The following is a 14859-nucleotide window of genomic DNA, read 5'->3' on the forward strand; positions in this document are numbered from 1 at the left end:
CTCCAGGATGAAGGTGTCCTACAGTGGACCAGACTATCCCAACAGCAAAATGGTGAGTGACCCTCATGCCCTGACAGCCAGCCAGGAGCTGGCAAAGCAGCATCCAGAAATAGAAAGGTTTCAACAACACCCATGTCCGTAGCAGGACAGGAAAGCCATGCCCCTCGGGCACATCACGCTTCCATCACCTGCATTTTCAGTTTCTCCTGTGGAAATCTTGGCTTCTGCCCAGGCCCCTTCTTGCGCTATGCAGCCCTAAGGGGAACAGGTCTGGGAGCTGCCCTACCTGCTTCCCTCAACCCAGGGGTTTAGACCAGGCTCCAGGCTCCCAGAATAGCACCAAGGGAGGGATCTCGACACACAGGGCAGCCCTAAAAGGAAATTGCCTGCATGCTATTCCTGGCTGCCTCCACATTGACGCTCAGCACCCCAAATGACCTGGCTCAGCCAGTGCTTCCAGAGGCACAGAGAGGTCTGCAAGTGCCTTATCCTGCTTGTTGGTTCACTTTTGTGATCTCACCTGGACACTCTTGTGGGCTATTTCTCCAGGCGTTGGCCAATTTGTGGCATCACCGAAGTCACCAACCTCATATTCAAAGAGAAAGATCTCATTAGTGCACAGGCTGTGGATGCTGTTCCCTGCATCAGCAGCCAGAAGCCCTGCCAGCCACAACCCACCAGCATCCTGCAGATGGCTGTCCCCAGGAGGTTTGGGGGTGACACCCAAACTGCAAGAGAAGACCCTCTTCCCACACAAGCAGGGCCCTCAAATTAATCCCCAAAAAAACTGCAGACAAGTTTATAGCTATCACGGATTGTAAAGCGGTTGCCACCAGCCCTGTAAGCTACCACCCTCCCAGCTCCCACCAGATGTTTTGCCCCAGCATCAGCATTTGGCACCAAGCTGCCCACTGTAAATCATTCATCACAGTTACCATCCCAGAGATGGGGAAAGCAACAGCTTTCCTCATCCTAAATCCACCTGAACCAACAATAGCCCATCAAAAAGCTGCCTCCACCTAGTGGCAGATTACAGCTAGGCACAGCCTCACTTAAGAGCCCAACTGCAACCAAGTGCTGGCAACAACAAAGCAAAGGGATCATTGCATTGCAGTAATGCTGGTGGGAAAATTCAAGCAGGTATCTGATGGTGATGGGAGCTCCCTGGTTCCAGACACCCCATAACCCCAGGGAACACCACCAGTCACTTCTCAACTAAGTGACTTGGCTGCTACATTCATTTTTACCTCTTCCAGGTTTCAGAGAGGACTGGCAGGACAGAGAGAAAAGGACCCAAAGAGCTGCCCAGGTACATGATGAATCATGGCTGGGCACGGAAACTCCTCATTGCCCTTGTGAGGTTATTATTTCTAAATTAATTAGGAGTCGCCAAGCCCTTCAGGAGATCGCATCTCTACATTCACGTGCCATGCTCCTCTCCCCAGGAGGCAGGTTTCCTGGTAAAACCACTTCCAGTGCATGGCCATGCCTGTTTCAGAGACAGAGGCACCTTCCATTCCCAGAGTCCTCTTCTCCCCAAAATGTAACAGATAAAGGAAGCGGTATCAAGTTTCAGATGCATCTTGGCTAGCTGCTGGGACCCAACAACAGCTCATGCCCCTAGCTGTGTCCCAGCTGCACACAACACCCTCAGAAGCAAACATCCCTCCAACACACTTTCATCCTCTGGAACAGATTGCTCTGGCTCCTCCAAATGAGTTACTCTGAAATCAATTACCCTGGCTCTCGTGTGCCAGTAAAGAACAGGTTGGACTGGGAAGAAAGGACCTGGGGACACACTGCTGTCACAGCACCACTCCACCTACACTGGAAAGTAGAGAATTGGCTAAGCCCACAAGGGAATTGAGGTGTCCTTGGGACTGGGGGAAGAGGCTGTCCACATCCAGGACTGCACTCTGAGTGCCTCCCTGCAAGAGGGAAGGTGAGAAGGTCTCCTCCCTGGATTAGCTGGGCAGAAAAAGAGGAAACACAGCATGCAAGACCACTAAAACGCTGAAGGAGATGGAGAATCACGAAGTCCTCCTCCACATTCTTGCAAACAACTAGGCCAATACGTCAACCCCTCCACAACTAGACTTGCAAATGAAGTGGTCTGTTCACCAGACCCTCAAGATGTTCATACAGCACTGACAACTGCACCAGGAGCTGGAGGCCCGTGAGTGGGACAGCAAACACACCCTTACCTTGCTTCCTTTACGCTGTCTCGGGTTGGCAGCCCTCACCACTTTCGCAGGAGTTGTAAGTTCTGCAAGAGGAGGAGGAGAACAAAACTTAAGACACAGCTGATGGTTGTGGAAGTGTTAGCTCTGGAGGGAAGCGAGCCAAGTCCCCCTTCAGTAAAGGAGAGCCAAGAGGAAAAGAAGAACAGAAAACAGAGAGAGCCAAGCCTCCGGAAGGACCTCATCAACATTAGAAAACTCCTCTTCAATCCAGGTGGGCAGGAAATGGACCTTTAACCCCATCCTGCCACAGGAAGGCACTCCCTGACTTAGCTCAGCCCCCTCCACCTGGCCTTGCCAGCCAGGAAGGAGGGGTGGCAAGGAGTTCAGCTCGCTCTGCAAAGTGCCACAGAGCCACGCAGAACTTGATCTGCTGTTACACACAGCAAAACGTGCCCTTGCACTGGCAAGGCACATCACCACGCCAGTGCAGCTGGCCCTCCCCAGGAGGCAGAGGAAGGCTGTGACAGAGGGACACACAAATCTGCAGCACACAGGCACTGCTGGTCTCGTGCTTTGATCTCCAGTGTGCCCCAGCACAGGGCAGCAATTTCACAACAGACAACATACAGAGAAAAGGAGCCAGATCTCAGAAGTGCCTAAATCTTTCTACAGCTGAAAGTATTTAGGCACTTCAGTGTCCCTGCGGTGTTTTATGTGTGCATTAGTGCAACTGCTGAGGTTCAAACCACCACAGACCTCACACAAAACCTACAGCAGGTCAGCCCCACCATGACCTGTCTTGTATCCAAGCTCACACACCACCTATTTACAAGCAGAAAAAGAAATTCTACTTGTTTTCTCCTTCCCAGGTCTATTGGCAAGGTCTCCAGATCATGAGCAGGCCCACACAGGGCAGCATACTGCAGCCGAACACAAACCAGCCTCGCGAGGAACATGTACAAGGGTCTTTCTGCAGAGCACTGCTGTTGTAGAGGAAGAGAGCCTGCCAGCCCCTGCCTCGAGGGGCAGGAATAAGAATTTCTGCTGACTCTGATGGCTCTATTTAAAAGAAAAGCACCTCAGGCTGAGGTGAGGGTGGGAGCAAGGTGAAGAGAAAAGCCCTAAGGAGTCGCAGAGGCAATCTGGGGATGCCCCGGGAAACACCATGAATAGCCTACCCAGCTCCACTCAAAGCTGGCTTTGATCTCCTGCATAAGGCAGGACAACCTTGCTTAGATGATCAAAACCAGTCCCCTTCCTAGGCTTGAAACCTGTGATTCATCCTGCCAGCCCAGCCTTGCTCAGAGCTAGAGGCTTTGAAGTGTCAATAAAGCAGTCAGACATAGCAGGACTCAGCCACGTGCGCTACCCTTCCCCAGTTTCCTTCTCTAAGGCTCCCGAGTGGGGCTTTCGCCCACAGGAGAGCCCAGGCTCTCAGCTAGGTCTCCAGATCCTCCTCTTTCTCCCCTAGCCCACCTGCACTGGCCCTGCCACGAGCAGCAGCAGTCCCTGTTCCTCACTCATTCCACGTGCACCTCATTGAGAATCCCAGTTCCATGGCACAAAGCTTGCCACAAGGCTTCTGAATTTTCCCTGCCGGCATAGGAAGAGCAAGTGCTTTCAAAACAGCCCCCCAATTCCTCTACTCAGTGCTCACAGATGCCACCAACTAAATATAGCTTCAAAAGGCACCAAGTGCTACAGCACAAACCCGTAGCCAGCAGAGTTCTCCACAGGTACAGAGCACCCCTGCCTGCTCCGACAGCACTGACAATGCCTGGCACCATGGAAAACAATAACTAAACTCGCTCTGCAGCCTGATTAGGCACCAATCTCTCTGGCTAGGGGAGAACAGTTCTCCTCACTGTGAGCATCCCACCGGGGCATCTACCACCGCACTGCAGCCCCAGGCAAAGGCATTCAGCCTTTTTCTGCATCTGCTTCAGCTCAGGACCCTCACAGCCACAGATGTTCTCATGCTTTTCTGGGGATCAAAGAGAGCCCCTCTCACAACCTCTAGTGAATGGACGCGGGCAGAGGCTGCAGGGTGGGTGCCACAGACTCCATTATCTTTGCAGGCGAGGGAGGAGATTGTTTGAAACAAGTTCTGCTGGTTTCCTTATCTGCAAGATAGGAATAGGCATCCCTTATCTAGCTGAGGTGCTGAGAAGACTAATGAGCATTTGCAGAGCACTGCAGAAGACAAAAAACAAAGTAAGGAAAGCCGCTGCAGCCTGGCAAGGAGGTTGCTCCAAGGATCGAAGCCAGGCCAGCGCCCGTGAGGGCTGCAAGCAGCTCTCACTAGAGTGGAGTTCAGATCTGCAAGTCACAGTAGAGACTGCTCAGACCACAGCAGGAGACCGAGGGGGTGAGACTATGTTAGTAGAAAGACAGACAGACATACCACCCGCAGAGCCAAAAGCCACTGCGAGCAGAATCTGTGCATGCCCAGCACCCTCCAGGGCATGCCAGACCACGCAAGGGCCCCAGGCCCATAGTCAAGCTCACGGACATCAAACCCAGACCTGCTAACATTCCCTTGCAGGCACTGGCCAACTAGTTTAAAAAACCAAATCCAACCCACCTAAATCACATTTAGGGTTAACCTTGAGAGCTCAGGCTTCAGAAGAAAACCTTCCTACAAGGACAGCAACACATCTTGCTATGCACAGCTGAAAATACCCCCTCACCAAACCCAGCTGCAGAAAAACCCAACTGCATCAACCTGGGAAATACGGAGCAAGTGGGTGTTTCTCAGCTCCACACAGGGGATCAAGGACAAGCAGGGGATACTGGATACTGCCCTGGTTGATAGACAGGCCCTTAAAAGCTGCTGACAGACCTCCTGGCATTTCACAAACCTCCTTTTGCACTTATTTGGTGGCAGTAATCTTCAGTTGCGCTCACACCATTTTACCCGCCCCCGCCCCGAAAAAAAACCCAGGGCTCCTCTGCACTAGGGCACACAGAAAACAGTGGCAGAAGGAACTGGGGCTTCAGCAGTGCAAGGCTGGCAAGGGCACAGCAAAGGAAGGATCTGCCACAGAGCAGATGCTGGCACAGCCAGGAACAGAAAAGTAGGTCTTGAGTTTTGATCTGCCACCCGCGGCCAGAACCAGATCACTTGCCTGTGGGGTTGCCCAGCCAAGAGGGGGTTATTTCTTAACAAGTGAGGGGGCAAGGCACAGGTGGGAACACCACGGCCCCAGTGCCAGGACTGTAAACCCATCCCACAGCCAAGGCACAGCCAAAGCATTCCTTGGCTTTTGCCACTTGCTCCCTGACACACCTGGTGAGCACCACGGCTGTGCAGACACCTTGGGCTTTCCTTCCAGCCCGCAGCTGGCAGCGGCACAGCAGCCCTCGAGGTAGAAGCTCACGGGGGCATCCAGGTGAGCAAAGGGCTTATACCTGGAAGGAGAGGAGCCACTGCACAGGGACTAGACAGCCGGAGTGACAGCAACTCTATGGCTAAATAGAGTCCCTGAAAGGGACACGTGCCATAGGACCACTGCGCTCAGCATAGGAGACATTTACTACCTTACCTGGGAAATCAAACCAAACATCCACCAACCTGGTTCCCTGCCTTTTCTTACATCCAGTGCAGTTTGCAATGGATTTTTAGAGAAGGTGGATGAAGAACTGGAATAAATCTGCAGGGCTGGGCAGAGATCTGGCATTATACTGCAAAAAAAAAAAAAAAAACAAAAAACAAAAAACCCGCACCTCTAGCAAGAAAGCTGTAATGCCTGCTCCTGCTGTACCATCCATGCAATGTAGACAAGGGCTCAGAGCACCCCAGCTCCAGCATGTACTGCATCCCTGACACAGCACACCACTCCTTCCCCAGCAGCCAAGTCATCAGAAAGGAGCTGGCCTGCCTCCGAGTTGCTCCAGCCACAGCCTGGCACCTAGGAGAAACTGCTGATGAAGGTGGTTTAGAAGTCAAAGGTCTGGACTGTGCTGGAGAGGCTGAGGCAGGGGTGTATGCTCTATATCACAGGTCCTGCTAAGGCTAGAAGAGCAAACTGGTTATCCCCAGCTTCCCTGGAGGACCCCAAGAACACTATGTGGGACGGCCAGCCAGAAGTAGAATGGGATCCACTTCACCACTTTATAGCCTCCAAACAACAGTCCCTCCTCCTCAGACTCCAGGGGATGGCCCTGGTGCACCTGAGGACTACAGCCCACACCCACTGCTTGGGAACAGACACACCAGCGATGCTTCTTCAAGGTCTCCAGGTGAGGATGAGCAAGGGCAGGTCAGTCAAGGTGAGCTGAACCTTGAGCAGGCTGGGGGTCTGGGCAGCTTGCAAATGAGAGGAGGATCACGTCCCAGCCAAAACGATGCAGCACAGAAATGACTGCATTAACCTCCTGAGAAAACAATGGACACTCGACAACTTCTAAGAGTAGTAAAAACAGAAGCCTTTAGACAGCTTAAACCTAAGAGGACTGCGACCTGCTCACATTGTTTGTATATGCATGCTCACTGTCTTGGCATAGAAGATGAGCCCGAGGATCAGCTGCTTCCCCTCGAGTTAGCCAGCTCCTTCAGATTATTTTCAGGGTATTTTCTGGGGTACAACACACAGGATAGATGTGGTGGGACAGCTCTGGCCTGGAAGGCAGTTCTCTTAAAGAGCAACCCAGCAGGCAGACAGCCCTGGCCAATCCGCCAGGACCCTGCTGCAGGTGCAAGAATCCCCTTGCTGGTCCTAAAGGAGACCTCAGAAGCCAACGGCAAACAAGTGGGTCCATGATGGCGTACACCCACCTTGCCAATGTGAGAAACTCAGGGCATCAACCCTGTCCTCATCCTTCCTGCAGTCTTCAAGCAGCTCTCTCCCGGAGTGGTCTGATCCACACAGTAGCAGAGACAAGGCACTGATTCAGAGCTTCTCCCAAGGCACCCATCACTTCCCATGCTCTCAAACTCCATGACTTGGAGCTTGAGCCTGACTGAGCCATCACAGGACACAGTCAGTGAGCTTCATGCCCACCACCACACTGCCTCCAGAGGTATCTACAGGATCAGTCCTGCAAATGCGACCTACAAGCCAACAACAAGACTTCTCCCTCCCAACAGCCTGCCTGCTGCCGACAGTGCTGATGGTTTTCCTTGATGAGAGCTCATCCCACATAGAGCCTTCCCTGAAGGTACAGGCAGAGAAACCTTGAGGAACAAGAAAACACTTCCTGCCCACCTCCTGTCGCTGCTGCACCCACTTCTTCACCAGCAAGATGGGAGCAGTGGGCAACACACCCTTACAGTAAAGGGGTAGAGAATATGGCCAGACAGAAGGGGACCTCAGTCTCCCCAGGGAGCACAATCTGTTAGCACTGCTGTGTGCAGATACCTCCAGAGAACAAGCAGCAGCTTCCACCTCTACTTGCCTCACAAGAAGCTGTTCCCAGCATCAGCCTCAGCCATGTGTCAGGGCTAATGCCAGACTTGAGATGAGAAACGCTTGTCTCCACAGTTCCATGCACAAGCAGAAAAGCCTGGGATTTACAGCAATGAGTGCTTGACATGCTGACGTTTTGCTGAAGAAATAAGATACACAAACCAGCAAGGTTCAGGTCAAACAGAGCAGGCAGACTGCATCTCCTCCAGGTTCGCAACATTTTATGGTGCTACCTCCCACCAAATTGCAGTTGTAGCTGGAAGTGCATGAGTGGAGGGAGAAATCAGGGGAGCACTGGATAGGTTCTCCAACAGCTTTAAATGAAGTGTTATCACAAGGTCATCTTCCAGCATAACGGACTCAGTGTCTCCACAACAGGGGCTCCCACCTGCTCCGGGGGACTGTGGAGAACCAAAGCTGGCCCCACCACTTGCAGCATGTAGTCTTGCCGCTCCCAGCTGGCAGCACAGCATCTGGCCTTGTTTACAAGGTTAAGAGGGACAATTCTGATGCCTTAGCAATATCAGAAGTTTCCTGCATGGGCAAGAAAAACTGCAGTAGAAGAGGCAAGGTCAGGACCAAGCAGAAGACCGGATCCTTAAGCTGCATGGCCGAGCGGGATTCAGGCTTGTAAAGCACGTGGGAAGCCTGTTCAGCAGGAGCGAGAGACAAGCTGCAGGCATGATGGCTCAAAGCTTTCCAAGCAATTTTCTGCAGCTCCTCAGCAGACAGCTCCACCTTACAAACCCTACTGTAACAGCAAAGGAAGCACGGAGCTGCCCACACTCCTCTGCAATGTAAGCTCTATAACTGCTGCAAAGATCACCTGCTAAAAATAACTTCAAAAAGGGCATCTGACAGCTCCGCAGAGAGCATGAGAACACTCCCACCTGGGTGTACTAGGCAGGCTTCAAGAGCTCGGGAGTTTGTCCTGAAAAAATGCAGGGAGAGAGGCCAGGGGTACAGGCAGGCTCAACAGACTGTGCTGGGATAGAACTGTCACAAGCTGGGAGTATAGGCACCTAAGTTATATCCCCATCTCTTCCGGCCCTCATCTCTTTGGCTGATACTCCTAAGCCAGCCCTAGAGCAAGGGGAGGTAAAGCAGCTCAAGAAGCTTGCAAAGCCCACCTCTCTACTGACAGCAGACCCGCGCAGGGAGACACAGGGAGTGGAAGAACAGGGCTGCGTTTTAAATACATGTAACTGTTACAAGCTCTACACACACATCTGCAGGATTTGAGTCAAGATGGTTTTCAGGGCAGCTGAGGGACAGGAAGGGTCTGGACTTACCTAGAATGTATTACCATTCTCTCCACAGCCTCACAGTCCAAGATAAAAACCTTCCAACCTGTGGCCAAGCTGCATTCTGGAAGGCACAGGTTAAGAAATGCTGACGGGCATTTCTAGCGTTAACAGCAACAGCACCACATACTCTTCCTGGCAGAGACGGCTACTATTAAAGGTAGCAAATGAACTATCTCAAGGGCGAGTGACATCTTTCCACTCCCTTTTCAAGCAACGCTCTTTTGTGAAGAAGATTTCTAGGAAACTTTTGACACACGATCCACGCTCACGCACCGCCCTGAGCCGGTCCCCAAGACGCCAAGCTCAAGCAGAACAAGACAGCACAGGAAACTCTCTAGTGTTCTAAGGAAAAACAAGACCTAAAGTAAGGAGTCTCTGCTGGGAAAGATGGTGGTTCCCAGATCTCAGGAAGCACTGGGTATGCAGCCAAGCTCACATGGCTGACCAGACTCCAGAAACTGTAAGAACCCCACAACTGCTGAGCCACTCTGCTCCTCAGGCAGGGAGAAAGGCACTATCACCCCTGGGGGAGTGGTTCCTCTGGCACCGTCTGATCCTCCTTGTCTGGTGCAGAGAAGTCTCTGGACAGCAAAACATTTAACCAGTAATTCCTCTGCCAGCACAGAAGAGAGAAAAGCCTCCGAGGACACCTGCAAACACTCTCCATTGGGTTAAACGTTTCAGGGAACAGAGCTGGAAAAGCTGGCAGCGCTCCCTGGTAAACGTCACATCAGTCCATCAGAGGCAAGCTGGGGCCCCTGAGAAAAGGCGCACGTTGATCCAGCTGCTGCTCAAGGCAATGAGGCACAGCAAGGACATCTCGGAACTGGGAGAGGAGGGTGCCTGAGGCAAGGCTGCGGGAACTCGGAGCATGCACGTGGGCCAAATCATGGGAGGAGACAGAGGGTCAGACAGCTTGGAGATCAGCTGGTAGTTCATGGCACAAAAAACTCGGTGGTGAGATAGAGAGGGGTGACATGAGCAGGAACTACAGGCGAGTAAGTACAGACACACAAGGCATGGCAGGACTCAACTCCTTAAAGGCAGCAAAACAAACCCCAACCCACTCACCTTTGGGGGCAACTGATTTGCAAATTAAAGGGGGGTGTCCATACTCCAGGATGGACTGGGAACAGTTTCCTTTGCTCCTGCTTACCTCTGCTGCACGGCTCTGCCTGTTCTGCCAGGCTCTAATGAAAAGCTAGTTAACAGTTAATTATTACCCATTCAGACACACGATCCGATCCCCTACTCTGACCGATTGCCGGCTGGGAGGGATAAGACAGTCACATGATGCAAAAATCCCGGCCTTATGAAAGCACAGACAACTATATTTAGTTGGAAAAACGATGACCTAGCGAGCCCGCCCCTCTCTGGCCTCCTCCCTGGAGGAGTGGACTTGCACCTCTGGAGATCCTACCTCCACCGTACCCAGGAAGTCCCTCATCCAGCCAGGACTGGGACACCTGCCATGACAGTGAGTCTGGTGTGCGTGCACTGCATGGGCTGTGTGGCGGAGCCCAGTCCAGTGCACAGCTCAAGCCAGGGAGGACCTTCCCACCCCATCCTCAGCGCTGTGCAGGTCACCTTGTCAGCAGCGAAAGCTGATAAGCACCAAGAGCAACAAACAGGGCCCAGCCCAAGGTCCTGGAGCTTATCTTGAAAACAGAAGGCACACTGGGAACCTGACCAGTGTGACCTGTGCAGGGGCAGTGTCCAGCAGCAACACTCTGGTTGCTGGCCTCCGCAAGGGCTGGCGATGCGCAGAGCTGGTGACGGGAGTCACCTGGATCAGCCCATCCCACTGTCTGCAGGGCAGCTGGATGAACGAGAAAGCATGGCTGTGCTGAGAACAGAGAGGGAGCAAAGGCAGCCACACAGCAGTCACACATATGTGCCACTGCTGTGGAAGAAGGGCCCAGAAGAAAAGTGTGTGGCAACAAAAGCCAAGAGCATCACCCGTGCCCCCCTCTTTCACCACAGTGGAAGAGCTTCAAAGGTAAGAAAAAGCCTGAGGATCAGACATTATTAATCTCTTCATCAGCAGAGGGGTGCTCTCTGCCTGTATCTTGCTGCAGCTGATGAGACAGCACAATCAGCAGTGCCCATAGCATGAGCAAGAATAGGCCATCATGCTGCTGCTATACCCCAGGCATCGCACTGACACGATCCCTTTAACGGCTTGTCAGCCTCTTCTGCAACTGCATCTGGGGACTTGGAAGCTGACAAAACCCTTCCTGGGAAGCATCTGGTACGTCTCACTAAATACTTAACAAGGAAGGGATGGGAGTTGAGAGCCAAGTGCCTGCTGCGGGACCCTCCAGCTCCACACGCTCACGCTGTCTAGGAGGGGCCTGTGCAGCTCCCGCTGGTTGTACCAGCCGAGGCCCATGCAGGGTCGTGCAAGGCAATGTGCCAACTCTTCACAAAATATGCTTCCGGAAAACATGCCATGTCAAAGAAAAGAGACAGAGACTGGGTTTCTAGAAAGGAGATCATACGGTAATTTACATAACATCCTTCTTAGTCCCTCCCTGCTGTGATCTCTGTACCCAGCTTTGGCTGAGGGATCTCTCCAGGACCAGTATCTCTCCCCTGTGCAGCAGCCACTTGCAAAGCAACCGCTAGACTGTTTGCTTGAAGCTTGCATGGGGTCAGCTGCATGCCTGCCTCTCCAGCTGCGTGTAACAAAAGGAGGCCAAGCAGCAGCTCGGCTTGCGAGGCCAAGGAAGACAAAGCCACCACCAGCCAGATATCCAGCCCCACCTCTTGGGCAGGGGAAAGCAATAGTGATTTGGCAGTAGGATCAGGTGCAAACACTCCAAGGAATTCAGGGACACCAGACCTAGGTCAACCACTAAGCAGGGCATGTCCAGAAATTAGCTAAAGAAATCCTTCAGTCCCATTACCACCTCGATTAAAACAAGAACAGGTATGGGGGCTTCCTCCTGTTGGCAAATCCAGAGCATTAAAACTGTGACAACAAGGAAGCCAAATATCCTTGCAATTTCTGGCAGCAGGCAGAAAGGCTCCCTTCTTTTGCTACTCAAGAATTACTGTACCTCAGCCATGCTGATTCGAGGACACACTCTCAAAGCACAAGACAGAGCATCCTCACTTATGCCCCTCACTTTAACCCAGAGGCACCAAAATGCAAGATTTTTCTAAATAACTATGATAAAACAAATGCTGCTAACTTCCACCCTGAGTGCAAAATCGTATAGATCCTCCTGTATAAACCACACTCTCCAATCCAGACAATTCCAATACCACAGGTGGCTACCTGCCCTGTCTCAATACACACCACAAAAGAGCAGAAACACTCCAGGGTCAGAGCAAGCCCTGCCGAAGGAGTCAGGAATACCCAGATATGAGAATCAAATACAGCACTTTTTCTCTTAATTTAAAGATCTGCCTTCCCTCTTTTTCTTTACAAAGGATTAAACCCCACTTCCTTGCAGTGGGAGCCCTCATCTTGTTACGGGAAACTTCATTGCATTTAATTCTAACTGGCATTTATTACCTAAGAAAGATCTCACAGCTACTGCTCAGAGTTCACCAAAATGATCAGCTTAGGGTGCAAGCAGAAGATTATGAAATCAGGAGTAGTAAGACCAAGACAGAGCACCACTCACTGCTGTGTTGAACACCAGCACATCTATAAAAGCACCTTGCAGTCAGCTCTGGTCTCTGCATTTCAACAAGGACACAGCAGTGTTACAGATACACAGAGAAAAGTGATTACATTGCCCAAAGGCAGCCTCCTAAGAGGTGAGACAAAAAAGGGCTGGGATCTTCCACTGCCGAGGAGGGCTGACTGTGGTGTACCATTCCAGGAGGATACCTCCCACCCACCTGGAACCAGGAACAGCAAGCAAAGCTAGCAGGAGATCCATTTAAAGCAAGCAAAAGTGTTTCCTTGAACAGCAGGCAGCAAACTTCAACACCCCACGTGGCAACAAGTCCTGGGAGGGGAGAGGGCACAGGCAGCCCAGCAGAGGTTAGAGTGTTCACAGACAGCACATGCACAGAGGTCCAGATGGAGATGTGTCCTCACAGCCTTCCTCTAACAGCAGAGGTGGGGAGTATGAGAGCCTGTCCCTCTCCTCTGCTGCCACACCACATCTTGTTAGGGGCATTGAAATCTCTCAGCTTTCCACCCAAACTCCACATCACAAAGTTTACAGTTGCTTCTTCTGAAAAGCACCCTAAGAGGTGCCAAATCCTACTTGCTGGAGGTGGGAGAGGAAAGGAACAAGGAACTGCTGTGCAAGAGAGAAGGAAAGTCAGTCACCTCTCCCTGACAACAGCTTTATTTCCAAATGCTGTTAGGTAACCAGGACACAAACACTGCTGCTCTTCCACCTCCCTAGCGCTTGCACATGACACCAGGCTGAGGGCAGAACACCTCCAGCATCCATACACCAACAAGCAGGAACATGCTTTGGGGCACGCTACAGTTTCTGTGCCTACAAAATGGCTGATGTTTGTCTTAGGCTCCCCACCCATGCAAGTCCCAACTCTGTTACCACAGCTCTGTATCCTCTGTCACTAGGCTAACTGCTTCCTTGGGCAGAAGAACAATGGGCTTCTCATCAAGAAGTCAGACTCACCTGTCCTCACAAGATTAACCTTAAAAAACAGGCACTGGCATAGCTATGGGAGTCCTGATGTGATCTGCAGTAACAAACTTGAAAGAATTAGCGCATTAAACAACCTCAGCAATGAAAGGGGAGGTGAGGGAGTCAAACCCTACAGCCTCAGAAGCACACAACTCTGATGCTAGGAGCAGGTATGCTCCAGGCAAGCCTAATGCCTCTGACTGCTGGTGCCACCCTGCCTTTGCCTGCTGCACTCACACTTCACTCTTTAAAGATACCAGGGCTTCAGATAAGCTTAATGCATGGGAAGAAAAACCACAGCACCAGCTTTCAGGCTCTTCTGCAGGAGACACAAGAAAGGGTTGTGCAATGTCCTTTGCAGCTCCCATGAAGACGAATCCCATTTAAGCTTTCACTTATCTCCTTGAAAATACAAAATTAAAAAAAAAACTCTCCAAACTCTGTAGGTATTGTTTTCTGCAACACCACTGGCATGTGACATGTACATACTGAAACGCTATCTGCTGTGGACACACACTCATGCCCCACCCTGGAGGCAGCTGTGAAGAAACCCCACCAGCTGGAGAGCAAAGGATGGAGTTGTGCCAACCAAAGGACATCTCAGAGCCTGCAGCACAGGCAGCCAAAACCCAGAACCCAATGAAGGCAGATCTTCAGTAGGGTGGAGAAAGGACTCTTATGAACTCAACACATAGGAATATACCTTCAAAAACAGTCATAATATTTCACTCTTGCATGTGGTCTGGTAGCAAGAAAATTTTGAGACTTACAAATGGTTTGGGTTACTTCTCCAACACCTACATAAGAATCTTCTGCAATGCTCCAGTGGATCTAGTTATATATCATGGCCTCATTAGCTGGCTAGAGCTCTGGAAGCGCATACACACAACTTCCAGCTGCCTGTTTGGTTCATGCACATAGGAATATACCTTCAAAAACAGTCATAATATTTCACTCTTGCATGTGGTCTGGTAGCAAGAAAATTTTGAGACTTACAAATGGTTTGGGTTACTTCTCCAACACCTACATAAGAATCTTCTGCAATGCTCCAGTGGATCTAGTTATATATCATGGCCTCATTAGCTGGCTAGAGCTCTGGAAGCGCATACACACAACTTCCAGCTGCCTGTTTGGTTCATGAAGTCAAACCACACTGCCTCCAACGTTACATCAGACTGCTCAAAACCAGCAAGTAGCTTTTTCCTGAAATTAACTTTAAGACAATGAAGCTCATTTCCATACTTTCAAACCCTGATCATGTAATGCCTCCGCAATCAGCACTAGTTTATCCTCATGCTACCACATGGACTGTGGAAATGTGATCCCATGCAAAGCCAAA

At 51.3% G+C, this 14859-nt stretch overlaps 1 protein-coding gene across 2 annotated transcripts in view; it reads right to left on the reverse strand.

Annotated features, from left to right (window-relative positions):
• LARP1 (La ribonucleoprotein 1, translational regulator) overlaps positions 1-14859 on the reverse strand; it is a 47007-nt gene that overhangs the window by 15021 nt on the left and 17127 nt on the right. For both annotated transcript variants that reach the window (XM_054079345.1, XM_054079344.1), the window contains exons 3-4: positions 2205-2266; positions 521-586 (exon numbers count right to left, since the gene is read on the reverse strand). In XM_054079345.1, the coding sequence (XP_053935320.1) occupies positions 521-586; positions 2205-2266 (128 nt within the window). The remainder of the gene's footprint in view (positions 1-520; positions 587-2204; positions 2267-14859) is intronic.

Source organism: Cuculus canorus, chromosome 14, assembly GCF_017976375.1.
Source record: "Cuculus canorus isolate bCucCan1 chromosome 14, bCucCan1.pri, whole genome shotgun sequence".
NCBI lineage: Eukaryota > Metazoa > Chordata > Aves > Cuculiformes > Cuculidae > Cuculus > Cuculus canorus.